This window comes from Brienomyrus brachyistius, unplaced genomic scaffold (genome assembly GCF_023856365.1).
Source record: "Brienomyrus brachyistius isolate T26 unplaced genomic scaffold, BBRACH_0.4 scaffold54, whole genome shotgun sequence".
NCBI classification, from domain to species: domain Eukaryota; kingdom Metazoa; phylum Chordata; class Actinopteri; order Osteoglossiformes; family Mormyridae; genus Brienomyrus; species Brienomyrus brachyistius.
The window spans coordinates 2,022,797-2,050,510 of NW_026042329.1; the positions used below are offsets into that span (position 1 = coordinate 2,022,797).

The 27,714-nt window shown below is 45.5% G+C and overlaps 3 protein-coding genes and 1 long non-coding RNA gene across 6 annotated transcripts in view; 1 reads left to right on the forward strand and 3 right to left on the reverse strand.

Annotated features, from left to right (window-relative positions):
* Positions 1–27,714, forward strand: part of LOC125724089 (uncharacterized) — a 273,241-nt gene that overhangs the window by 79,790 nt on the left and 165,737 nt on the right. Inside the window, exon 1 of one of the 2 annotated variants that reach the window (XR_007387134.1) lies at positions 5,856–5,904. The exons of the other annotated variant lie outside the window; for it this stretch is intronic. This is a non-coding gene — a long non-coding RNA (uncharacterized LOC125724089). Of the gene's footprint in view, positions 1–5,855; positions 5,905–27,714 lie in introns of those variants that run through there. 2 annotated transcript variants of the gene reach the window in all.
* The window catches only part of LOC125724068 (uncharacterized), a 38,820-nt gene that overhangs the window by 4,914 nt on the left and 6,192 nt on the right, over positions 1–27,714 (reverse strand). The window lies entirely within an intron of this gene.
* LOC125724085 (tripartite motif-containing protein 16-like) overlaps positions 5,699–27,714 on the reverse strand; it is a 66,379-nt gene continuing 44,363 nt past the window's right edge. The window contains exon 7 of the mRNA XM_049001040.1: positions 5,699–6,059. The gene's annotated coding sequence lies outside the window, so the exon portion shown is untranslated. The remainder of the gene's footprint in view (positions 6,060–27,714) is intronic.
* On the reverse strand, positions 5,820–25,787 carry LOC125724041 (tripartite motif-containing protein 16-like). Of its 2 annotated transcripts, none has more exons than XM_049000960.1 (6): positions 25,303–25,787; positions 17,569–17,664; positions 16,761–16,994; positions 16,433–16,592; positions 15,835–15,894; positions 5,820–6,668 (listed from the first exon to the last, which is right to left on the reverse strand). In XM_049000960.1, exons 1-6 carry the CDS (start codon positions 25,756–25,758, stop codon positions 6,133–6,135), a joined length of 1,542 nt encoding a protein of 513 aa, XP_048856917.1. In that variant the 5' UTR covers positions 25,759–25,787; the 3' UTR covers positions 5,820–6,132. The 2 variants fall into 2 exon arrangements, with proteins under 2 accessions (XP_048856917.1, XP_048856916.1); XM_049000959.1 differs by having other exon boundaries at positions 25,168–25,787.

The window sequence follows — 27,714 nt, forward strand, 5'->3', positions numbered from 1 at the left end:
ATCAGCTCACAAGCTATGAACTGTTTCAGATGAGAAACACTGTGTGGTGCAAAGATGATTCCAGGATTCTTCTTCATTTCTCTCATTGCTGTTTTATCAGGTAAGATTCAATCACTAAGTATTCTGCCTTAATACCAGAATAACTTTTATCCTTCAGTATCAATAAAATGTAATACAGACAAATCACTAAAAAAACAACTAAAATGTTTAAATAAAATAAATTTAAATAATTTATCTTGCTGCCAATTGCATAGGTAAAACAATGCCGATAGACAGCCCAAGCAGAGGGGGCCACTAACCCCCCCAATAGCCAATTGCTATCTGCTACAGAGTCAAGTGGATAATTTTATGATTTCCATTATTTTCATCAAGAAAGGTATTAATGTAGGCATTTATTAATTTTTGCTTAATTAGTATTTTGTAGTAGAGTGTAAAGCTATATAGTACAATGGAATACAGGCAAAAATCAACATTTATTATACATGTGATTTGTACAATTTGAATTTTTGCATTTCTATAATTTTCCAGTTTTTCAGTTATACTTTTCCATAAATGTCATAGTGGTGTTTTAAAATAACAGTGTAAATCTTTTCAATAGTATTTCCATTCTGTATATTATGTGCCAATGTATCTCTGTGTATATAGATTTATATATGTAAACATACTAATGCAAATGTAGTCAAATCAGTTGAATTTCAGTGCTTGATTTACTTAGAAATATGTCGGTATGATTGTATTTAAATGTACAAGTAACTGAAGCCTAAATATCATTAAAAAGCAGGACCCTACTGCCTTCAAGCAAACAAACAGATAAATAAGTTTGTATATATGCATGTATGTATATATATATGCTGTGGATAAAATTAAGAGCCCACTGTGTATTTCTAAACAATTCTGCATTTTTAAATCCTGGTTCAATCCTGGTTCTACTAGCAGAAAGCTACACTGAACAGCAGGTAGCTTCCAGATTCAAAATTTCTAAGACAGCAGAACAAAAATAAGGTGAAGACTCTGGAAATGACCAGAAACCAGCCAGGTACAGGGTGGTGCCACTTTATAATGGCAGAGATGGCAGGAAATTATCTGACAGTTTCTCATGAATCAGAGGATGACATCAAGTGACCTTCAAACGGAATGGGAAACATTAAGTGCCGGTGTGAAGTGCACTGTCAGGATAGTGTGTGTCAGGCTCCTAGAAGCAGGACTGCAGTCCCAAAAAGCAAGGAAGAAGCCCTTCATTAATGAGAAATCACACCCATAAATTGCTAAATTAGTAAAAAATATTTTTTTCCAGAGCTATATACAGTGCTGCTTGAAAGTTTTGAACTATCCAAACATGGTTATTGTTTTCTAAAAATAAAATTAAATAACCTTATGAAATGAACATCCATCCGCCCATTTTTCAAACCGCTAGTTCTACTGGGTTGTGGGGCGTCCAGAGAGTATCCCGGAAGCAATGGGCACGAGGCAGGGAACAACCTAGGACGGGGGGGCAGCACATCGCAGGGCACACTCACACACCAGTCACTCACACATGCATTCCTACGGGCAATTTAGCAAGTCCAATTAACCTCAGCATGTCTTTCGACTGTGGGGGGAAACCGGAGTACCTGGAGGAAATCCCACGACGACATGGGGAGAACATGCAAGCTCCACACACATGCGACCCTGGCAGAGACTCAAAACCGGGTCCCAGAGGTGTGAGGCAACATTGGTAACCACTGCACCACCATGCTGCCCCTGGGTTATCAACCCAACTAATTGAAAACTTACATTTCCCCATTTCACCGCCAAGTGGCTACTAGCTAATTTCAGAGGCTCTGCTAAAATCAGCACGTTAGATCACCCTGACTCAACTGATTTAAAAGGTGGAGGAATGGCATCAGCGTCACTCTGATAGGCTATTAATTCTGACTCAGGTCCTACTAGCGAGTATATTAAATACTTTTTATTTCAATGAAGTTAAAACACGTAGATAAATGGGAAACTCATAATATACTGAGGTGGACGATTAAAAATTTACTAACAAGTCAAATTCCATTTACTTTACCTTTTAATGCCTTTCAAGGGCCTTAATTTTGTCTGATTTCATTTACTACCTTTTACTACAGCGCAGACACCCTGTATTATATCCCTCGTTTCTTCACGTTCAGGATGCAGATTTCTGGATGCGCCGTCTCTCTGCACTTCTCCCTCAGCTGACGTGACACTCGGGACCGTGTACTAGTCACGCTCACCCACAAGTAGCTAGCACGCAGTGGTCATTCATTCATTCATTCATTCATTCATTTATTTATTTATTCATTTATTTATTTATTTATACCGTTTCATCCTGGTTATCCGTGCCGATATTCCCAGCTGATCTCCCCCGCAGCCTCACGTATCGCCGCTCTTCTGCAGCCCGGTGCACCGTGCAGCTGATCCTGAAAATCCTGATCCTGACTTGCCGTTCGTCACTTTTGATACCATGTATAATGAACACAAGGGACTCTGTCTGTACGTGGTTAGATCATGTTTAGTACAACGACCAAGATACCACATACAAGGCAGGAAAGCACTGTGGGGAACAGAGCATCATGGGAACTGTAGTCCCACTACATAAACTAGTACACCTCTATACGGAGGCGGCATTACGGGGCCTTGAGAAGGCGCTGCTCAGCTGAGAGGAGGCATGTCACAGTTTGTAAAGCCAGCTGGCCTAGAAGCACCTAGAGGTGGAGGCCCAGAACATGCAGGAGATCCGCGAGCGGTGCGAGAAGGAGGCCCATTCGGTAAGACTGGGAGAGGCCATTTACCTGGAGCAGGAGCAGCTATGCAGGGCCGTCTGACCCTGCAAACAGGAGGCCCCATGGCAGGACCTGTCTGTCGCACAACATCAGGGCCCCTCTAAGTGGGGTAGAGAGAAGGGCCAGTGCCAGGAAGAGGCTGCACTGCCAGCAGTGTGCTGGCTGTCCCCAGAGAAGGGAGCCTGGCTGTGGGTGTCATTGGGTGTAGGGTACCCCAGCCAGGTGAACCCCCTGGAAGCAGTGTTAGGTCCCCTTAGGGCGCGGAAGAGGAAAGGTCGGCGTCGGGGGGATCTGATACACCAGCAATGCCCAGCAGCTAGTCCCACCTGTGCTCGGGGAGTTACCTGCCCCGCCTGTGCTCGGGGAGTTACCTGCCCCGCCTGTGCTCAGAGAGTTACCTGCCCTGCCTGTGCTCGGGGAGTTACCTGCCCTGCCTGTGCTCGGGGAGTTACGTGCCCTGCCTGTGCTCAGGGAGTTACCTGCCCTGCCTGTGCTCGGGGAGTTACGTGCCCTGCCTGTGCTCAGGGAGATACCTACCCCGCTTGTGCTCGGGGATTTACCTGTCCCGCCTGTGCTCGGGGAGTTTCCTGCCAGCCTGTGCTCGGGGAGTTACCAGCCCCGCCTGTGCTCGGGGAGTTACCTGCCCCGCCTGTGCTCAGGGAGTTACCTGCCCTGCCTGTGCTCGGGGAGTTACCTGCCCTGCCTGTGCTCGGGGAGTTACGTGCCCTGCCTGTGCTCAGGGAGTTACCTGCCCTGCCTGTGCTCGGGGAGTTACGTGCCCTGCCTGTGCTCAGGGAGATACCTACCCCGCTTGTGCTCGGGGATTTACCTGTCCCGCCTGTGCTCGGGGAGTTTCCTGCCAGCCTGTGCTCGGGGAGTTACCAGCCCCGCCTGTGCTCGGGGAGTTACCTGCCCTGCCTGTGCTCGGGGAGTTACCTGTCCCGCCTGTGCTCGGGGAGTTACCTGCCCCGCCTGCGCTCGGGGAGTTACCTGCCCCGCTTGCGCTCGGGGAGTTACCTGCCCTGCCTGTGCTTGGGGAGTTACCTGCCCCGCCTGTGCTTGGGGAGTTACCTGCCCCGTCATTGGAGGCAACGCACTGTCAGCTGCCAGCGGACTCCTGGGACTCGCTTGGGAACTGAGGTGGGGACTGGGGGTGGTGGTCGCCGGGACGGTCGACCTCTGAGGAGGGGGCAGTGTAGGACCGGCAGGGTGCATGGCCCAGCATGCCCCAAATGGACTTGTAAATAGCCGTTGTTTTACTGTGGTCGTTGTTAATGGTTGCATTTCCCTACTGTCGCGCTTGTGTTTGCCCGTATCTTGTGTGTACCCTGTACGATCCTCGTGTGTCCTTAGCCTGTATAATTCTCCCACTTTGTGTGCAGCTTACAGTTCAGTGTCTGACACCCTTGCGTTTCGGCTGTGTATATTTGGTTTTGTGCTCGTCGGATCCCTGTTATAGTCCAGCTAAGGACTGCTATTAAAGGGGGTGTTTTCCACGGAAAATAAGTCTCCTTATCCTTCTCTGCTCCTGCGATACCTCGGTCCGCCTGGTGACACAGTACATAATAAATAGTCCCCTAAATAATAATTACTTTAATACAAATTCAAAACTTCCTTAGGAAATTTCCTTTACCAGTGAGAAGGCACCCAAAACTACATTACCCAGTATCCACCTGGGCTCAGGTCCTTCGACAAGTGACTCGACCCTCCCATAATCACCAGAGGAATATAGAAAATTTCATCAATTACCAATAACCATATTCCACTTGGCAACCTGAAATATGACACCAATACTGGCCATTTTTCTGTTTAACCACATACAGAGATTTCAAGCGCAAAACAAGTAAACAATAAACCTATCAACCCGGGTCTGTGTTCTACTTGATTGCATGGAGTGAGCAGGTCCAGGTACACCTGCTCACGTGTGTATTGCGGTGTGGTGTTAACTAGATAGTTGCAACATAGCAGAGGTGCAGTGCAATATTTGGATTAGCAAGGCTCCCCACCCCCCCGTACAGGATAAGCAGTAATGCAGGACGGCTCCACACTGTCCCAAAGAAACGGCGCTCCAGCTCCCTTCAGGACTGCAGACCAGCTGCTCTCACGCCTCCAGGCTTGTGGGTGTGGTTCCCACTCCTGGTTCTGCATGTACAGCTTGCATGTTCTCCCCGTGTCCTCGTAAGTCTTAGACTAACAAAAGTCTAAAAGGAGACAGAGATTCATTCTCAGTATAATTCTCTCTCCTACCAGTTTGTCTTCGACATAATTTCTCTTTCCATGCATTTTCATATACTATGTCCTATTCAGGGTTGTGGGAGACTGGAGCCTGTAAGATGCCCAGCATGGGGTGCCGACCCATTCCAGGGCACACTCATAGTGACAGTTCCACTCATAGTGACAGTCACCCTCAGTCATACTTTTGGACGAGCTGGTAACTTCAATTCACCTTTTTTGGGCCGTGGAAGGAAACCGGAGTATCTGAACGGCCAGTAGGCAGAGCAGGCGGAGGCATTTAAATACCTGGGCACAGTTATGGACGCCTGCATGTCATTCCCCCAACATGCTGACCTTGTGTTTAAAATGGACCAACAGCTCCTGCACCTTCCACACAGGCTTATGAGTTTTAATTTTGGTCATTTATTGGTTCTGTTCTCACCATTAATCTGACATGTTGGTAAATCCCTCTTAGTGTTAAACTCAAATCAAACGATTCTATATTTATATTATTATCTTTACTAAGTTACCTCAGGACCGCTGTAGGTTTTGAGTTAATAAACTGTCTGCCGTCTGCCGCCCCCTGCTGGCCAAAGCGTCGCCGCTGCGATATCAGGCTGCTGCGCTCAGTGAGCAGAGAGCGCGGATTAAGTCTGTTACTCAGTTACGTTCTGGGCAGCGCGGAACCGGGACATTAATGGGATAGAATAGGAAGCCTTTATTGTCAGTGTACAGGTAGCACATACAATATATAGACAGAAATATAAAATATACATATAGAGGGGAGGGGAAAAGCTCCCCCCACTCATCAGGCTTAGATTTCATTACATTTTATTTTATTCAGAATCAGAATGAACTCTATTGGTACAACTGCATGTACTATGAATTTGTTTTGGCAGTTTAGGTGCATTTACAGACAACATAGAACATAAATCAGAGAAAAAGAGTAATTTTGCATGTTTGTTCAGCTTACAGAACCCAATTACTTATTTTATTAACATACGTCACACTTCAGACAGAGTAAAAAGGGTTATACTGGTTATAAAGCAGAGATTTTACCTTTTAACCACGGAGAAGCAGCGACATGTGACACTCTGATACGGTAAAAATGATTCCTCCAGCACACAGTGAGCTATCCCAGCATGCACAGCGACACGGGGGAGTTTGGATAAACATAAAACCCTGGATAGAGGGGTTCAGTGAATGAGGAGGTGAAGCTGTACAGGAGGGTCAGTCCATCAGAGGAGACTCTGTAGAAGGACAGAGTACCAGCCGCCTGGTCCAGATACACTCCTACTCTGCGGGAGCCTGAGGGCTTTATGGGTATGAGAGTCTGGTTATTATTGTGTCGGACAGAGTATCTGTCAGGAGAGCAGAGCAGCATCCATGACTTGTCATTGGCTCCAAGCAGACAATCAGCACTGCGTCCTTTCCTCCCGATTCCTTTATAAGTCACTCCTATCCAGGCTCCATCTCCACTCCACTCAGCCTCCCAGTAACAGCGACCAGTCAGACTCTCTCTGAACAGAACTTGGTACCAGCAGTCAAATCTCTCTGGATGATCAGGATATGGCTGCTGCTCTGCCCCCCATGTCGCCTTCCTGTTCCCCTCTGACAGAGACACTTCTCTGTTTGCTGTGTTGGGGTCCAGCGTCAGCTGGCAGGAGTCTGTAGGCAAGAGGAAGAGCGATTAATCCCATGACGAAGCCCAGCATCTCCATCATTATCACTGTCACACCTCACACACTCACTAACACAGAACTCGCTCCAATACACACATTTTATTCCCAATATACTCATGTAGCCGCCCGAGTCTGCGGCGCTCCGGCTGCCCCCTGCGCTGTGAGACACGCCGCGCTGAGAGACTCGCTGGGGCCGAACTGCACTTTAGCCTGCGCTCTATTATTCTGTACGATGCATAAAATATAAAAAGTGAAATATGTGAATTACCTCAGGAAATGTTGGACGCCCGCGCGACGCCGGTGGGAAGACGCGCCAAAATGATGCGCGTGTTAAACTAATAGGCTTAATTATAGGTAAGTAAAATTAGAAACAGCATTCAGCATTTTATTAACCATAAAATCATACGACAAAGGTTACCACTAAAAGTGAGTTTATCTTTAGGTCACAATATGAATTTCTTTTAATCCACTTTGGACACACACCTCTCTCAAGCAGCGCGCCGACGCGACGCTACCAACGCGGACGCATCTAGGCTGGTTCTCCGCAAAGCGCATCACTCGCGTATTACACCGCGTTTGCGTACATGGAAACGTTCATATTTCTCTGGTCAAGCTGTGTACTTTGCACATGCGCACGTGTTCTATTTAAGTATTATTAGTAGTAAATTATTATTCTGATATTCCCTGCACACGTACTACAGCCGCGAGGTCTGTGTATGTTACCCTACGTTTTACAAATTCAGAGCGGCAGTTCACGGGGCTGCCAACTTTGATCAACTGGCTGGCGTGAGATTTTCAATTCGGGACAAGTCTGCACATATATGCATACACATTTATATGTATGTAACAGTTTTATTACCTTGAAAATTGGCTGTAGGGTTTGCAAACTACAACAATCCTCATCAAAATCATCTATGTTGGCGTTTGAAGACAAATCTGGAGTGCGGCAGGCGGTCGTCCGCGGAGGAGTAAAATGCATCATAAAAGTCCACACAGACACGTCCGCCTGTACGCGCGCGGAGAGGTACCAGTCTGGCCGCCACGTGTTTTCTGTGCAGATTCCGGCTGAGTCTGCGCGCCTACATGAAGATAACAAGACGCATGCGCGATGTGCAGTACCACCAGAAATTGGGGTGGCAGTATGGTCACGTATTGTCACGGAACATTGTCTTTTCATACGGTACAGATAGTATTAAAGTAGCATCTGGTTTTTTTAAGAATGAGTGTCCAGAAGAGCTGTATATTTTCAGAGACAAGAAAAAAAATATTCACTATTGTGTCCTTCTGTGTAAAGCGACTTCAAAATTTAATGGCAGTATAAGTTTCATGTGTCATGTGTATAAGGTACAATGAAATTCTAACTTGAAATTCTTACTTGCCTACTTTCATAAGCAGCGTTATTTTTCAATACAGTTTCATTCATTCATCCATCGATTTTCTGCCACTTATCTAATATATAACATATATTCTATATATAATGCTGTATATATTATATATAATATCTCAGGGTATATTTAATATATAATCTCTGGCTTTCCCCCCTGGCCTCCTCCAGGTTGGACATGCCCTGAAAACCTCCCCAGGGAGCCGTCCAAGAGGTATCCTAGAACCATCAACTGACTCCTTTCAATGCGGCGAAGCAGCAGTTCTACTCTGAGCCCGGATGTCTGAGCTCCTCACCCTCTCTAAGGCTGAGCCCAGACACCCTGCTGAGGAAACTCATTTATGCTGTTTGTATTTGCAATCTCATTTATTCGGTCATCACCCAGAGCTCATGACCATAGGTGAGGGTAGGAACGTAGATCAACTGGTAAATTAAAAGCTTCACCTTCCAGCTCAGTTCCCTCCTTTTCCAAATTGCTGCACCGTGAACAAACCCCCGAGATCAAAGTCAAAGTCAAATTGAACTTTATTGTCATCTACATCATATATAAGTATACAGAGAGATGAAATGGCGAAGCTCAGGGCCCACAGTGTAAACATAAACTTAGTCCAATATAGAAAACAAGACAAGACAATGTGCAAAGGACTTACAGGACAGTGTAACTGAGGAAGAGGAGTAGATTGTGCAATATACAGTAATGTGCAATATTGTTAGAACTATATTAAATATATGATGTTTTTTCTGCAGTCAGTTAGACCTGAATTCACCATCATGCACACTGTAACAGCCTGAGTTCACAGTGTAAAACAGTGTATGATCATAGTAGCAACAGCAGTAACACGTCTAACATTTCTAACAGCTGAAAATAGGAATAGAAGCAGAATAATGGGGCAGACAGAGAATAATGGGGATTCTTATTATTGCCCCCATGTCAGAGTGACAAAGTGTTAAGTGCAGTGCAGCGCTTAAGGGTCGGTCTGTGGCCTTTAGCTGTGGGTTACGGGGGGGTTGAGGCAGTGTGGAGGCAGAGTGAGGGATCTTGGGGGGCAGCCTGGTGTTGAGGAGCCTGACAGCCTGGGGGTAAAAACTGCCACGCAGCCTGGCAGACCCGGCTCTGATGCTGCAGTATCTTCTCAGGTGGCTGGAGTGTGGAATGACCATGTGAGGGATGTGATGGGTCCTGCACAATGCTGCAGGCCTTGCGGACACTGCATTTGCAAAATGCGGCTTGTAGGGAAGGGAGAGGCATCCCATAATGTTCTCTGCTGTCTTCACTACTTTCTGCAGGCACTTGTGGTCAGATTTGTTGCAGCTGCCATACCAGATGGTGATGCAGTTAGTCAGAACACTGCCGATGGTGCCTCTATAGAACATGGTGAGGATGGGAGGGGAAGGTTTGCTTATTTCAGCGCCTCAGGACATTTAGTCTTTGCTGGGCTTTCTTGAATTAGGATGCGGTGTTTTTTTGACCATGTAAGTTCCTCAGTTATGTCCACACCGAGGAACTTGGTTCTCCTTACAATCTCCACAGCAGTACCTTTGATGCTGAGTGGGGTGTGGGCAGGTCATGTCCTTCTGAAATCCACAATCATCTCCTTTGCCTTGTCAATGTTGACAGATAGGTTGTTGTCTCTGCACCTTGTGGACAGACTTTCCACCACTTCCCTGTATGCTGATTCATCTTCTCTGTTTATCAGTCCCACCACAGTGGTATCATCCACAAACTTCATGATGATGGTGTTGGAGGTGTTGCAGCCCATACATACTGACTGGGGCGTCTCTGTCAGGAAATCCAAGATCCAGCCGCAGAGAGTGGTGTTCAAGCTTAACCCCCTCAGTTTTTGAGGGACGTATTGAAAGTAGAGCTGAAGTCTATGAATAACATCCTGACATATGTGACTCTCTTACCCAGATGTGTCAGGGAAAGGTGATGGGCAGAGGCTACGGTGTCCTCAGTAGACCTGTTGGGCCGGTATGCAGATTGGAGAGGGTCTAGAGAGGTAGGAAGATTGGTCTTTATGTATTACTGCAATGACCAGCCTTTCCAAGCACTTCATGATGATTGACCTGAGTGCTTTCTCTCTATTTGACTATCCCTGCCGGCCCCTGGAGGATGGGCTTCCCCTTTGAGTCTGGTCCCTCTCAAGGTTTCTTCCTTCTAGGGAGTTTTTCCTTGCCACTGTCGCCTATGGCTTACTCACTGGGGGCTTTGGGTGAGGATACTGTAAAGCGCTTTGAGACAATGTAATGTTGTGATAATGCGCTATATAAAAATAAATTTGTTGTTGTTGTTGTTGTACAGGGCAGTAGTCATTCAGGCTAGTCACTGATGGCTTCTACAGCACTGGGATGATGGTGGTTAATTTGAAGCATGCTGGGACAGACCACTGGCTTAAAGAGGTGCATTCTGTGAGGACACCAGCCAGGTGGGCAGTGCATTCTCTCAGCACTAAGCCAAGTATGTTGTCAGGTCCTGCAGCCTTATGTGGATAGAGTACTTCTCACATCAGCTGTGGTCAGACAGAGTAGCTCCTCACTTGGGGGGGGGGGGTGAGCGGTGTCAGCTTATTCTGTACAAAGCAGTTGTTTAGCTTATTTGGAAGGGAGACATCGCCGCCACTGATGTGTGGGTTGGGCTCGTAGACCGTGATTGGCTGAATTCCCTGCCATATACGGCGTGTGTCTTTGGTGCATTTAAAGTGTTCACTGATCCTCTGTGCATGTGCCTGATTGGCTATCCTTATAGCTCGGGACAGGTTGCCTCTGGGCGTCCTGAGGGCAGCCTTGTCTTTAGATCTGAAAGCTGCATTTCTGATTCTTAGCTGTGTGAGCACTTCCCTCATCATCCAGGGCCTTTGGTTGGCTCTCGTCATCGATCACAGAGTTTATATACTCCTCCAGGTTGATGACGTCACCATTTATAGCAGCCTCCTTAAAAATGTCCCAGTCAGTAGATCCAAAGCAGCCTTGGAGAGCTGAGACGGCACCAGCTGGCCACACTCTTACTGACTGGTTTGTTGTGCTTCAGCAGGGATTTATACACAGGAACCATGAACACAGTGACATGGTCTGAGTAGCCGAGGTGGGGGGGGGGGGGGGGGGGGGGGGGGAAGGGCCTTGTAGGCCTCACAAACGTTTGTGTGAACATTGTCCAGACAGATTCTCCCTCTAGCTGGGAGGTTCACATGTTGGAAGAATTTGGGTAAAACTGGCTTCAGATTTGCCTGATTGAAATCTCCAGCAATGATGAAAAAAGACTCTGGATTAGCTTAAGGACCTAGCTGTAGGATTGGAACTCGGTGGTTAAGTGAGGAGTGTCTGTATAGAGATGCCGCAGCAGTGCTACAAAATTAGCAGCTCACTGCGATTGTACAACATTTTTCCCTCCCAACTTTACTGAATATTGTATGTCAAAACAAGATAATATAGTAAGTAAAATCCATCCATCCATCCATTTTCCAAACCGCTTATCCTACTGGGTCGTGGGGGGTCCGGAGCCTATCCCGGAAGCAATGGGCATGAGGCAGGGAACAACCCAGGATGGGGGGCCAGCCCATCGCATCAGGTAATGCATGATGAAATTATTCATATACTTTTATACTAGCCGAAAGCGGGAGAAAAGAGAAGAGAAAGAATAAGGAAAGGACAAGAAAAAAGAATGAAGGAAAGAGAGGGAGAGGGCAAATACAGTTCAAAGTCATTTTCAACACTTTTGCCCAGAATCAAAGCTAGAACTTTATATTGGATGCCAATTATCAACTAAAAGAAAGTCTTTATTAGGTTTTAAAATTATATTGATTATGCTTTGGCATAATTTGGCAGGAAGTACTGAGTTTATTATGCTCTCATTTTATATTTGCTGTAAGAAAGGAGCAAGATTTTCAGTGAAAGGTTTATAAAATTCTGAGGTTAGACTGTCTGTTCCCGGCGATTTATTATTTTTTAAGCAATTTATTGCTGCAGACATCTCAGTTAAACCAACTGGGACGTCACAAAGTTCACGATCCACATCAGTTATTCCCATGGTGTTTCAGAAGAAATCAAAATTTTTCCGCAGCATTTCCATAAATCCTCACCCGCATAATGCTGTTGTTCCTGACTTGCTGTCTTTCTAGCCTAAAGAAATAGGCTGAGTTCTGCTCACCTTCTTCAAGCCATTTTTGCCACAATCTAACAAAGGCTCCTTCTGCCTTATGTTTATATATAATCATCCAATTTATTCTGTAAGTCACCTCCTACATTATTTTCTGTATCAGTCAGATGACTGACTGGTTTGCAGGTTAAAGCAGTAAATCTCATTTATAATTTTCTTTTCTTCATCTCTTCCGATTCGCGCCAAGTCACTACTAAACCTTCTGACAAATTTTGCTACATCATGTTATTATTACAATACTTTTTTCTATATTGGGTCTGTTCCAGTGTAAGTCAATTGTTTATTCTATATTTGAAATAGCTACTTTATTTTTCAAGATTGAACTGTTTAATTTCCAGTATAAAGATATTTTACATCCAGTAGATGATGACAATATGGATATATGGATGTCAATGGCTCAGTGGTCAGAAAATGGTGAAGGTATAATGTTTGTATAAATATTTCCTAATTCATTAAAAATAAGCGAAAAATCAGCTTGTGACTGATTTGAAAAGGTGTTATTGTTCCATGTAAAAGGTCTTTGAAGTGGACGGGTCATTTTCCAAACATCTGCTCAGTCAAACTGCTGCATAAAGTCCTTCAGGTAAGAATTACCACTGAGTGAAAAAGTACACTCAGCAAATGCACAAAAGGAGCAAACGTGAAGGAAGGAAGCCCCCCCCCGAACCTTACTGCTCATAGATACCTCACATAATATAAGAATGACTGGGCCCTTACCCCCCCACCCCCGCTTACTTGGTTTGGATCCCCTACTGTAGCTACAGCCCACACTAGGCAGTGAGGAGTAGCCCCAGTGTCAGCCATTCCTGCTCTGACTGACTTCAGGGGGAACAAAGTGCATCAAAGCCCACAGCTACTCTCTCTCATCTGACTCCTGTTGTGTGTCACCTACACACTGGGTCAGACAATGTGTTTAATACATTAAACTGATCTTTACTGAATATCAGGTCTGTGGCTGGAAAATCATTATTAATGACTGATTGTATTATCAAGATAAACCTTGATTTTTATGCGTTAAACTGAAATGGGGTCAAATGAAAATTATGCAGCAGCCCTGATCAAACCAGCTACTCCTACTTGCCCTTTATCAGTGAGACTAGAGCACTTACGGAAGGAGGTGGAGCCGCCGCCTTATTTAATGAGTTTGAATTATTTCTGCAAGTCAGGCACTACTTTCTGTCAGAAGGGTAATTATGAATCTGAATGAACAGAAATTACATGTGGAGTTCCTCAAGGGTCCGTTATTGGCAGTGGGCAGTGGTGGCTTAATGGTTAGGGATGCGCACTAGTAATTGAGAGATTGTTGGTTTGAATCCCCAACCGGCAAGGCGTCGCTGAGGTACCATAAGCAAAGGACACATTTCATTGTTGTACACTGTGTGCTGTGGCATGTCGACAATGATCACTAATCCTCATTGGGCCTCTTTGTTCAACATCTACATGCTTCCATTTGCTCAGATTACAGATAAAATCTCTGGAACACTTAAGGCCATGTTGTTAGTAATTTAAAAAATTCACAACAAATAATAATCCATTGTAATGCATTATAATCATGGCTTTAAATATTTATCAAAAGGCATAACACATTATAGGCATGCTTATTATGCATAATGAATGATTTATGAAGCTCTCATCTTTAGTGCACTATAAATACCTTTATAATACATTATAATGATCGGTATAAGCATTAAGGATGCTTTGTATTGCATTATGAAGGTATCTATAGCGCCTATCATCTTGTCATAAAGAATCCATAAAGCGTTATAATCATGGGTATAATCGTGTCCAAACCGTCCGCATACCTGGATAATTCAGTCAATAACCAATATAGTTTTGTCTAATATTTCTGGTGGCAGCAGTAAAACAACTAGCCAGCTTATTATCAGAGTAACTTTGCATTGTACATGAAAACCATCCATCCATCCATTTTCCAAACCGCTTATCCTACTGGGTCGCGGGGGGTCCGGAGCCTATCCCAGAAGCAATGGGCACGAGGCTGGGAACAACCCAGGATGGGGGGCCAGCCCATCGCAGGGCACACTCACACACCATCCACTCACACATGCATTCCTACGGGCAATTCGGCAAGTCCAATTAGCCTCAGCATGTTTTTGGACTGTGGGGGGAAACCGGAGTACCCGGAGGAAACCCCATGGGGAGAATATGCAAACTCCACACATATGTGACCCAGGCGGAGATTCGAACCCGGGTCCCAGAGGTGTGAGGCAACAGTGCTAACCACTGCACCACCATGCCGCCCCTACATGAAAACCAGGTCTAATAAATAAAATATTGTGGCACTTGAGTGGCGAAGAGATCATGAGGCAGATTGCAAAGTTCAGTTATTGGCATCTTTAATAGCGCGATCGGTAAAAGGACAGCTGGCAGCTTATAAAAACTTATTCTGGAACAGAAAAGAACAAATTCCACAAAACGGAATACATATGAACCTTTACTCTCACTGTCACCTATGTTCATTTTCTAAACTGGTGGAGACGCAGGCAGGTTCTGAAAAGGCATCAAGTGACAACCAGCCCAGCACTGGCTCCATGTTGGTGGAAATGAGGCATCAGTACAGTGTTCCCAGGTCCAGCCCAAGTTCTGCTTAAAATCCACCCAACGGAAGCTGAAACCAGCCCAATAAGAGAGAGAGAGAAGGATTTCTCTCTAAACCAGATGCGGAAAAGCTTGTTCATGTGTTTATTTCCAGCAGGCTAGACTATTGAAATGGTGTCTTCACAGGTCTTGGTAATAAATCAGTCAGACAGCTGCAGCTCATCCAGGATGCTGCCACCAGAGTCCTCACTAACACCAAGGAAGTAGAGCATATCACACAGCTCCTTAATCACTGCACTGGCTTCCTGAGCATCATAGGATTAATAATTAAATATTACTTGTGTACAAGGCACTAAATGGCACTAACTTCCTTGAACCTTGTGAAGCATCCAGACCCCTGAAAGTTTACTCAGTGTCCCAGAATTAAGACCAAGCAGGCTGAAGCAGCTTTTAGTCTCTATGCTCCCTGTCTGTGGAACAACCTTCCTAAAGACCTGAGGTCTGCTAACACTGTCAGCTCATTATAATAAGGGCTTAAAACGTTACTGTTGCTGCTTTGTTTCAATAAATTAAATTAGCAGAAGTTTAGTCATATGCTGCCACTACAATGTCACTTCTTTTTAGTTAACTGTTTATTTGTTTTTTGGGATTTTAGACTTTTTAAAATTGTCTTTTAAATTGACAATGAACGTGTTTGTAAGTCCCACACCAAAGTTCCGAAGTACCGAAAAAGTATCGCAGTTGCAATGCTGCTTTTGGTACTGGAACTTCTGGTACTGGTACTTGACCGGAAATTAATGGAAAAGGGAAAGAACCAAAAGTACCGTACCTGGTGCAGTGGAAAAGCACCCTGAATAAACTTGCCTTACTTAGCAATTGGATTCAAAGTCTACTGAGATAAAAAGCTCATGTAAATGTGAAAGACCAGGAGGCAGCGGGAGAGAGAAAGAGAAGCTCCACTAGCAGAAGAAAATGAAACACAATAAAACACAATAAAACACAATAAAACACACTCCACCTCATACAGGGAGAAAGAAGCGTGTGTGTGAATAGACTCACATTGTAAGAATTCTGCTCTGGTCCTGGGCACTAATACCGGTAGGACGGTGTCTTTGGTAACTAGAAGGAGACAGAGAGAAACAGGGATGTGAGTAAAAGGAATTTACTTGTGGGAGATGGACTTCACTCACTGTGGAGATAACAGCAGTGGGGTATTATCATTATGAGGGACAATAACAGGCATTTTAACAAACTGCAAATCATGCTAAGTGACACATAATACAGATTTTTGGTTTCTATAATGTGGAAGAAACATGTTTCATGTGATCTGGGTTTTGCAGCCAGTAGAATGTGAAGCTCTTTCACCAGTTATCACAAAGATTTAAACTTATTGAAAACAAACTGACTTGGTCACACAAATGTGAGGCTGACTGTACTGCATACTCTCTCTGCATGGTCTACATCGGAGGGGCAATCTTACCCGCAAAGTGCCACTGTGTACGCAGGTCTTTGGGGTAACCTTTAGCTGTTAAACCCCAGGTGTGAGACCCTTCAGCCAATCAGTCCTCTAATTAGTAATCCAGCAAAACCCCACAGACAGCCATGATTGGCCAGCCCTGGTCTATATTAACATGAACAGACTAGAAAATGTATTAACCTGGGTGATGGATCTCTGCCATTTTCATTCTGCAAACATTCTGCAGTTGATCTTTCAGCTCAGAAACCGCCTTCCTCAAATTCCCAAAATCAGATCTTGGACTGACAGAGATTCTGGGTCCAAATCCAGCTTCAGGAGTGACAGGAAGAGCCTGGCGCCTCTACAGACACACAGTCTGATTAAACAGCTTCATCAATACAAATGTGTATTGCAATCTAATTAACAGAACCATTAACATGTGACAAATGACAGACTAGCTGAAATACAAATGGCAATATGCATTCATTTTACTCTGGTTTTCTTATTGCCAAAGTAGCTGTTCTGTTACCTGGAGGAAATGGATGTGATCCTCTGTGTGTGAAAGCTGCTCCAGCTCAGACTGTCTCCTCTTCAGTTCATCAATCTCCTGCTTCAGTCTCTCCATGTCTCCTTCAGCCTGACTCACTGCAGCCTTTTCCTGATCTCTGATCAGCTTTCTCACCTCAGAGCATCTTCTCTTAATGGAGCGAATCATCTCAGTGAAGATCCTCTCGCTCTCCTCCACTGCTGACTGTGCTGAGCTCTGTTGGTGACACAGGGAGCAGAGGACGGTAAATTACAATTGGCCCCTTTTGAGACTCCAGAGAGCCTCATTGTACAATAGAGATGTGAGCTGACAGGAGGTATAAAAACAGCACAGGGCTGGGGTTTGGAGCGTCACCATGCTGGATGCCTCAGGTACTGAAACCCAGCCAGCACTGATTGGAAATGATCACTCATTAAGCTCATACACTGTCAGCTGCAGGGATTTGGCAGAGACTGGTGGCTGTATGGGGCAGGTTGGTTGTCACCATTAGGTCTCAGTTTAATAGGTGACTTTTTCTGTGTTTATTTGCATTACGCTGGTTTGTGAAAAGTTGCATTTTTCTCAAATGGGCCTTTAATTGTTTTTTTTTTAAATAAATAAGCTACTACTGCTGCAACACTTGGTTAAACTCTGTAATCCAGCAACTTTATCCCACTGACCCAGAATAACCCTGAGCAGCATTAATTTGATTAATCCTCACAAGTCTGTAAATCTGCAATCTATTGAATCTGAAAGAAGATTCAATATGATCACAAGCCAGCTGTTATCTTCTCCTCAGGTTCATACTCACTGTGAATGAGGCCACAGCCTCTCTCAGCTCCTGCAGCTCCTTCTCTCTCATCTGAATTCTCTGCTGAAATTCCCTCTGTGTTTCACCCATTTGTTTCTACAGATAGGAAACAAGACGACAAAACAAGTTTGTTTCATTAGCTGAGATCACATTCATTAATCATCCTGCCCAGGGTGGACCCCAGCCTTGGGCTATATGCTGCCTGGGAAAGGCTCCAGGCACTCCCCCTGACCCTGACCTGGATTACCGGTTAGGAGATGGATGGATGGGTGGATGGATGGATGGATGGATGGATGGATGGATGGATGGATGGATAGATGGATGGATATTCGTGAATGATTTATTGACTGTAGGTAGGATAAACTGGACATAGACCCTTTGGTCCTGTTTCCACCTGGTATTAACATGCGTCCTGGGTGATCCAGTCAGAAGTGGGCAGGTGTGAAGGCACCCAGGACACATTGAAGATTCGCTGAGATCCAATCACTGAAACCACATTGGGAGGTGGTCTGGGCCGCATATGGCCACATTCTTATAGCAATGTGAAGGTGAATGTGTCCTGGGCTGCACTGCAGGACCAGCTACTCAACTGACGTCCTATTAGATTGATGTCAGATCGCATGTCAGTTGAGAATGGGCCACTGTGTATAAACTGCACTGTGAACAACAATAATGCATCTTTTCTCCTGTGGCACTAAAAACTCTGAATCCGCTGGGAAGTTGGTTTAATATTGGACTGTTGTGACCCATTCATATGGAAACGTGTCATAGTGTACATCACTGATGTTCCATGCAAATTCAGAAAGGAAAATGTGTAAAATGGGATTTATTAAAGATCTTTCAGAATTTGAACAGATAATATATTTAACCCTTTCATGCATGAATTACGAATATCTGAGTCTGGATTTTTTTCCTATGTGGTTTTATTTCTCTGAAGGGATAAAAAAAAACAGCTGTTAACTTTTTATTTCAACATACATTTCTTCTAAAAGTAATTTACATGCCCACTTTAGTGAACTGCATGCATTTGGCAATATGCCATCAAAAACGAATAAATAGAACTGATTACATGAAAAGTATGAAAACGTATTTCGTTTTAATTCTGTTGAACAGATATTTCTATATATTTTAAGATTTATACTGTTCTAGCCTTTGGAAAAATCAGCGATGAGGAATTATATAGCCTAAACTCTCATAATCTATTTCTAACAACAAGAAAAGAAGATTGTCTATGTGTCTCCAAATACTCCTTTCTTTCTTGCTCCATCTCTTGGCCACATTTGGTGGGGATTGGCCAGCGTAGGAAGAAGCCATGTGAATCACTGAACTGTCTAACCAACGTGTGACGGTGATGTTTTCAGCATTGGTGACAACAGAGCAAGCCCCTCTTCCCTCTTCTTTCAGTTTCTTCCCGCTCTTCAGTTTCACCTGTGCTCCTTGGAGCCTGTTAACTCTGCATGTGCCAGTGCTAAAAATGCCTTGTTGGTGCAGTGCCTGAATGAGTGGAATGGTACAAAAGGAGTTGTCAAAAACACCTTATGATTCTTCGGCTTTATGTCATCACAGAGGCACATGACTAGTTCTGCAGCCATTTCCAATCCACTGTCCTGACCACGCCCAGCTGAACCCTGGTACACTTCAAATCTGTACATGTATCCTGAGATCCCTGCTCTTACCCACACTTTCACTCCCCAGTGTTTGGGTTTTTTTGGAATGTACTGCTTGAGTGACAGATGGCTTTTGAAGGCAATAATCTGCTCGTCAATTGATTGAAATTCTTCAGGGTCGACTGCTGAATGGAAGGTTTTCTCTAGTGTATCCAACACTGGTCTGATTTTGAACAGCTTATCAGCATTTCCTGGCTCGTGAGTAATTATCCAGCCACTGCGATCTGCTGCTCCAGCTTCCAATGTTGTGGGGTTGATGTCGTAGGCTTCCATGTCACGCTTGCAGACGTCTTTGTAGCGCAGTGCTGGCCTCCCCATTAGTCTGATGCCTGAGCCCAGTTTTCCATAGAGGATTTCTTTGGGGAGCCGTCCATCGTCCATGCGATGAACGTGGCCGAGCCAGCGAAGGCGGCGCTGGGTGAGCAGAGCATACATGCTGTGGATGCCTGCCTGTTCCAGGACAACCGTGTTGGAAATAAGGTCCTGCAATGTGATGCCCAGTATCCTTCGCAGGCAGCGGAGATGGAACGTGTTGAGTCTGTGTTCCTGGCGGACATACAAGAGGGTGCTGAGGACGCAGGCCTGATAGACATGAATCTTGGTGTTGATGGTCAGCATGGTGTTCTCCCACACTCGTTTGGTGAGGCGTGCCATCGTTCTGGCGGCCTTGCCGATCCGTTTCTCAAGTTCAGTGTTAAGTGATAGGTTACTGCTGATGGTAGAGCCCAGATAGACTAACTCTTCCACTACCTCTAGAGTGTAGTCACCGATGCAGATACTGGGGATGCTGCTGACATCCTGACTCATGATGTTAGTCTTCTTGAGACTGATGATGGGGTATGCCGTCTTCACCTGGAGCTTTTCCGCAGGCTAGGGAGTCTATGGCTTTGCTGAGCTCCTCTGGGGTAGGTATGGCATCGAGCTCCTCTAAGACTGGCAGGGTCTGGATGTGCTGCAGAGCATCTTTGGTGACGGCGGATTCCTGGGAGTAGAGTTGTTGGTAGTGCTCGGCCCATCGTTCCATCTGTTTGGATCTGTCTGTGATAATATCGCTGGTTGAGGACTTCAGTGGCGCAATCTTGGTGGCAGACAGGCCGATCGCCTTCTTCATGCCTTCGAACATGCCACGGGCATTGCCGCTGTCAGCAGCTTGCTGGATGCTCAGGCAGAGATTCAGCTAATAGTCGTTGGCGCAGCGGCGGGCCATGCATTGGACTTCGCTCCTAGCCTTCCTTAGTGCAGCTAAAGTGCCCTCTGAGGGGTTGTTCTTGTGCTTGATGAGCGCTGCACGTTTAGCGTCTACTGCAGGCTCAATCTCTGCGACTTTTGCGTCGAACTAGTCGGGGTTTCTTCTCTCCTTCTTGCCAAAGGTGGCCATGGCATGATGGTATGTGGTGTCCCGAATGAAGTTCCACTTCTCATCTACGCTGCCTGTTGGGGGTTCCTGGCAGGCTTGCGTGATGGATTCTGCGAACTGGGTGCATAGATCGGGGACAAAGGTTCTAGCTACGTTGATTCGTGGCCGCCCTTTCTGCCTTGTGTGATGGAGACGCTTAGGCTGAAGTCGCAGTTTGCTGCCGACCAGGGAGTGGTCTGTATCACAGTCAGCACTGTGATAGCTGCGGGAGACGAGGATACTGCGAAGCATAGTCCTGCGTGTGATAAGCAGGACTAACTGGTGCCAGTGGCGGGACCTGGGGTGCCGCCATGATACTCGGTGATGAGGTTTGGTGGAGAAGAACGTGTTTGAAATGCAGAGGTCGTGGTAGGAGCAAAGCTCAAGAAGCCTCTGGCCGTTCTCATTAAGTTTTCCTACACCAAAGTGGCTAAGACATGTGGGCCAGGAGTCATGGTCACTTCCCACCCTGGCATTAAAGTCGCCGAGTAGGACTAAGGCTTCTGAGGAAGGTACTCTTCTAATGGCGGCATGGAGTTCCTCGTAAAACTGATCCTTGATCTCTGCAGGAGAGCATAGTGTTGGAGCATAGACGCTCAGGATGTTCAGGGGTCCAGTGCAGCAGGAGAGTCGGAGGGACAGGATCCTTTCAGTGCCGCCTTCTGGAGGCACCACTGAGGTGAGGAGGGCGTTACTCATGGCAAAGCCAATGCCATACTGTCGTGGTTCCTCAGGTCTCTTCCCCTGCCAGAAGAAGGTGTAGTCCTTTCCTCTGAGGCTGCCGTCTGCAGGGAGTCTAGTTTCCTGGAGGGTAGCGATGTCAATATTGAGCTTCTTCAACTCATGGTTTATGACGGCGGTCTTTCTACAGTCATCAACGACATGCTGTCTTCCGTGTTGTGATGACGCTGTGAGACAGCGGCACTGGAGTAACTTCTCCAGGGCGCAAGCCTGGGCGCAGGTTTTGGAGACACTAGGCTGCCCGGACACTAGCATCCCCCTCTCGGCCTTGCAGGTGATGTCCAAAGGAAAGCAAAGCAATACATTTGGCACCAGCTTGGCTGCAGGAGTTGCTTAGGGGCTCCACTCCGGATTTTCTGTCTGGGTTTACTCCCGTAGCCTTTTCTCCTCAGTATCGGAAGATACCCACAAGGCAGTGGGGCTGGTAACCCTGGCAGGGGCATGGTTGCTGAATACTTAAGACATGTCCGTGAACGCAGGGTCGTCGCGCGTCGAAACTGTCCAACACACCTGGCGCTGTGGTTTGAAATCAGAGTTTTCCTTCTCCTAGACGGTCTGCCTGCCAAGGCTGACGAGCTCCATCTACCCCCCACCACTAACCCCCAAAAATTCCCTGCAAGTTGGAGGACCGCTTGCAGGGCCAGATGCAGTTTAATATCATACCCAGGACATTGGTTATCATTAAAAGACAAAATATTATCCTTTGGCAACCAACACAATGCATTAAAGGGTGAACCCTTTAACCTTGAATAGAAAAGTATTAATCTACGTATATCTTTGTGTAGCAGGAGAAGGAAACGAGGTGTGTGCCTAATTAAGTTTTGGAGGGGAGTGGCCAATCGGAGAGGGCGCTCAGACTATAAGGGTTACCCTGGCACCAATGTTCTAGGCTCCTTGTCGGCGGTCACCTTAATTGCCGGATCTCCTGTTCGTCTGCGGACATCTTACCTTGGTGTGTTCAGCCCGGTATGGTGAATATTACAAGCTGCAGTAGAACGGTTGACGTTGGGGCTAATACGGCTGGGTTTTGAGTCCTTACTTTTTATTATTACAGGGTCCCGTGTGTTGCGGCGTGGGGTTGACAGCTGCTTCATTTCGCGTGGAACTACTGCTGCTCTGCCTAGCGGCGACTGCGCCCTGCTCTGCCTAGCGGCGACGGCGCCCTGCTCTGCCTAGCGGCGACGGCGCCCTGCTCTGCCTAGCGGCGGCTCAGCTTCACTTTGCCTTATTGCTGCTGTCTAGTGACATTTGCACCGTTTCGCGCTTTGCGCTTCCGGTTTGTCCATACTCTGTCTAGCCTATAGCAGGCTGAGTCGCAAGCGGGTCCATAGCTGGGGGCAGGGGGGTGTGCGTGCCCACATGCGTGCGAGCGGGGGTTGGAGAGTCTGACTGGTCCCCCGCTTCCTAAGGGTTTGTGTTTTGTTTTGATTGTATTATGTTTGTTTTGTTGATACATTTGTTCTGTTTTAAATGGGATTTTTTATTGTGTATTAATGTAATGGTTTTGTATTTTATTTGTTTCTTTTAGACTGCAGTGTTTTCTTTGGGTTTTGCGTGATTTTGTTTGGTTTGCGGTTACATCTTGTTTTTCCCTCCTCGCTTGTGCCCGCCCGACTCTGGCTGTTCTAGGTCCCGGCGCCCAGCCTTAGATCGGCAGGAAGTGGCTGCTGGTACGCGGCGGTGCTCCAAGCTTACGGTGCTGGGATCGACTGATTACTCTTTTTATGGTTTTACTGTGTAATAAAAGTGTGTGTGTTCGGAACAACGTCTCTCCGCTGTTTATGGTGAACGGACCAGTGTGCCTTTGCCCGGGGATAGGGCGATTTAACTTTCTCTGGGTGTAATACCTGGGGTGGCGTAGTCGGACTAACGTGTGGCTATTGGTACCATTGTTTGGTACTATTTGGCAGTATTTCTCTCACCACCACTCGCCACATCTGTTCTGAAAGACCATTTTTAACATGTACATTTGTACTGTGTTGATGTAGGTAAGGTAAGGTGGTAAGGAGCACACACTGAGTACAGTGCCTTACCGCACCCACCACACGACGAACCACCTCAGGGATGAGAACCTGAGTGCAGCCGTACAGTGGGTGACACCTCAGCACCACACCAGTCCCAATGGAACAGTGTGAGTTTTATCCAGTGGCTGCAGTGCCAATCCTGCAAAACACCTCCTGATGCAGTATAAATATGCATGTGGATAATGTGAAAAGTTAAACTTTATTGTGAAAATATTATTTTATAATAATGATTGTCTAATGAAAATCGCAACATTATTACGAAACTTAATAAATTGTCAAATTAAAAAATTATCCATAGAAGACAAGTGTTATTATGAAATGTAATACCTTTTATGAAATTACTTAAAAATAAAAGGACACATTATTGAAATATTTATAATTTTATTATATTTTTTGACATACTTATTTTATTTTGAGTATCATGGCGTTCCGTACAAACATCTCAGGCGGTTTTGTTACCATAAAATGTACTAATAGCTTCTGATTTCTTCCTGTCCTTTTAATGTTCAGCAGATTCTGCATACGGACGTTATTTACGTGCTGATTTAAATTACTGCGGAAAGTGAGATCCAGCTACAAACGGATGGTCAAGATGGATGTGGAGACGCATGTTAAAAGCAGAGCCTCTGACTCAAGGTGTTTTAATAGTAACAATAATTGATCCTTTCACTGATCCCTTTGGGGAAATTCTCTTAACAAACCCCCCCAACTGGCACTCTGTAGGTGAGAGCCAGCTGGCTGCAAAGGGCAGCCACCCATAGCAGGACCCGGAGAGCTGGGGGTTAAGGGTCTTGCTCAGGGACCCCCAGATGTACCAAGGCCAGGCTTGAACTGACAATCTTCTGATCACTGGCAGAGAGGCTTAGCCCACTCAACCACAGGCTGCCCCAGAACTATCACACTCTGGGTGTTTCATGTTTACTGCACCATTCTCAGTAAACTCTACACACTGGAGTGTGTGAAATTAAAATCCCAGGACGGTGGCTGTTTCTGAGGTGATGGAGCCGCTACTTTTATGCTGAGCTCCATTTACCTCGGAGGTCGGAACTCGGAGCTGGGAATGACGTCACAGACGAGTTAAACAAGTTCCAGTGCTGCAAGTCGAACAGCAATTTAGCAAAACCAGTGACCGATTTCAGAAAGAAAAAATTCTTTCTTAGCTGGGTAACTTGTTGGATTTAATGTGTCCCAGTTTAAATGGCCTATTTCTTCATTCACTTATATTTATCCTGGACGACCTTAAACCCGACAAGCTGTCTGGCTAAGCAAGAAATCCTGCTGGCTGAAACGGGCCCCATTTCCAGCCTGGATAATTGTTAGCCATTGTTAGCAATATCAGTTGGTAACAACACAGTACATGATATTTTGCACCCAAAAACACCATACAGTAACAACACCTCCACAGATAGCAGCTATACAGTACTGTGTGTATGACTGATTTAATGAGCTAAAAATAAGATATAAGTGCTAATAAACAGTATAAAACTACAGCTTTAATGTCTGCTGATAAAGGTTTAAATGGACTTCATATTCATTCACTTACATTTTTCCCAGACTACCTTAAATCCGACAAGCTAGTAACCCCGCTAGTAAGACCGGACAAGCAGGTTATGACAACTTTACCGAACCAGACTTGTTCTGAGTGTTTTGTAGCAATTACACTAACATGTGTTAAGACAAAATCCATTTATTTAAAATTAACTTTTAGATAATAACAATAATTGATACTTTCATTGATCCCTTTGGGGAAATTCTTTTAAATTAGCCTCACCTGTATCTCCGCCCTTCCTGTAGCAGCTGAGACTGTATCATGGCCTCTGTGTTCATCCATCACACACAGAAGACAGATACACTGCTGGTCGGTATGGCAGTAGACCTCCAGGGGTTTGTCATGGTAGGAACAGACCTTGTCCTTCAGATGGCCGATGGCATCAATGAGCTTGTGCTGTTTTGCTTGATGGAGTTTATTGTGAAGCTGCAGGTCAGTTTCACAGTAGGAGGCCAGACACACCAGGCAGGACTTGACAGCTTTGTGTTTTCTCCCAGTGCAGACGTCACACTCCACATCTCCAGGTCCAGCATACTGGTCAGCAGGAGTAGCTGCTTGTAGTCCAGTGTTCTTCAGTTTCTGCACCATTTCAGCCAGTATGGTGTTTCTGTTCAGAACAGGTCTGGGTATGAAGGTCTGTCTGCACTGGGGGCAGCTGTAAACTCCAGCATGATCCTCCTGATCCCAGCAGCTCTTAATGCAGCTCATACAGTAACTGTGTCCACAGGGAATAGCCACTGGATCCTTTAGTAGATCCAGACAGATTGCACAACTGAACTCGTTTACATCTACTGCAACTCTGGCTTCTGCCATTTTACCACGAACACTGATAGGATTCAATTTCGTTTTCTCTGATAGTCGTCTGTGTGTGACAGTGGGAGGAACTTTCTGCTTGTCAGGCTGCAGCAGGTGTGATTTTGGACTGAGGCCAGACTGAGAAGAGCAGACTGGGCAAACACTGGATCTGCAGTTTATGAACAAAATAGTACATGTACTGTACCCAAAGCGAACATTTATTTTTCTTTTATGAGAATAACAGTTACTGACATTGTTTTTCTGTAAACAAACTATAATCCTACTCTTTGATTTTGTACAGTAGATAGAAATTAGGTATAAAGGTATAAGAGAGCAGATCTACTGAGAATGAATTTCTGTGTCTGTCTAGAAACATGTTTGGGATCATGTGGTTTCAGGTGAAACATGCATGGATGTGAAATTATAGAGACTGTGTTAGGATTAGACAGAACAAGCTTTGACAAGTGCTGTCAATGCACAGACTTGTTTTTTTACATTCTTCTATATATAATATTCATGAAAATAAAGTGTGTAGCACATATATGTCATTTCTTCCTTTTCTTTCTGTGTGTTTGTGCTGGGAGTGTATTTGTGTTAGGAAGGAGAGTCAGGTGACCAGGTTCAGAGTGATAATTTTAATCATCCAAAATAATTCCATACTCTAATAATAAAAATTTATTCTAGATATTCATTGAACACTATTAAGTTAAAGTCTTACATTTAAGCCAAAAGTTAATGGACCAGCTTCAGCCATCCCCAGGAACAGAAAGATCATATATCGAAAAAGTATCTAACTAATTCCAATAACCGCTTATCCAATACAGGGTTATGGGACACACACATCACAGGAAGCACAGGGCACAAGGCAGAGACACCCTGGATGGGATGCCAGTCCATCACAGGGCAAACACTCACTCACATGCTGAGGACAATCAAGAGACACTAAATCACCAAACTGCATGATCTTGGACAGCGGGAGGAAACCTGAGGAAACTCACAGGAACACGGGGAGAACATGCAAGCTGTACATGCAGAACTAGGAGTGGGAACCACACCCACAAGCCTGGAGGCGTGATGTGAGAGCAGCTGGTCTGAAGTCCTGAAGGGAGCTGGAGCGCCCTTTCTTTGGAACAGTGTGGAGCCGTCCTCCATTACTGCTTATCCTGTACGGGGGGGTGGGGAGCCTGGAGCCTGTCCCAGGTGGCACAGGGCAGGGGACACGATGGACAGGATACTAGTTTATAGCAGAGCACAAACTCACACATACAGACTCACACTAAGGGCAGCTTAGAGATCCCAATCGGCTGATCGCAGTTTCATGTTTTCCAAAGTAGGAGGAGAAAGCCCACATTGGAAGAACATGCAAACTTCACACATACAGCAGGAGGGACAGGAAACAAGCCCAGAGACAGAGGTTACACCCCGAGACCCCACACCCCCCCACAATCACACATACTGTTAGGATTTATTTAAAAGTTACATTTTAATACTACAAAATTATGACTGACTATGAACTTCATATTCCAGAACTGTGTTGGAATCTATGCTGACGTTAAGAATGTTACCTTACAGGATTTACCTGTTTCTGTGCCCTGTACCTACAGTAAGGAGGTGTGATCTCTGTTCCTTCAAAGCAGACATACTCACTCACATATGATTACAGGTCTAGTACTTAGCAGATACTGTTGCCGAAAGTGGTGAACAAGTGAGGCAAACATGACACTGCAAACATGCCGCTGTCAAGGTGCTGCCTGGGCACTAGTGCAGCTAGGCTGGTATTTCTGGGCTCCACAGACATCACTGGTGGTTGGTGTCGTGGATGAAAGACTCGTGCAGCAGGTGTTTGTCAGGCAACAAACAGGGACTTACTGGGATCAGGATGGGAGGCTATGGAACCGGCAACACATAAGGCGCAACATCAGTGATCAAACTGGGGAACACAGGACCAGGAAGCACTTAAATACAGGACTAATG

Bases quoted from the DNA above. Each gene is read 5' to 3' on its own strand.
- LOC125724041 (XM_049000959.1), bottom strand. From the start codon at position 25,758: ATGGCAGAAGCCAGAGTTGCAGTAGATGTAAACGAGTTCAGTTGTGCA. The intron at 16,593-16,760 runs GTAACAGAACAG...GTGTGTCTGTAG, and splicing joins ATCACATCCATTTCCTCCAG to AGGCGCCAGGCTCTTCCTGT. The intron at 15,895-16,432 runs GTTAATACATTT...GTCTCCTTCTAG, and splicing joins GGCAGAGATCCATCACCCAG to TTACCAAAGACACCGTCCTA.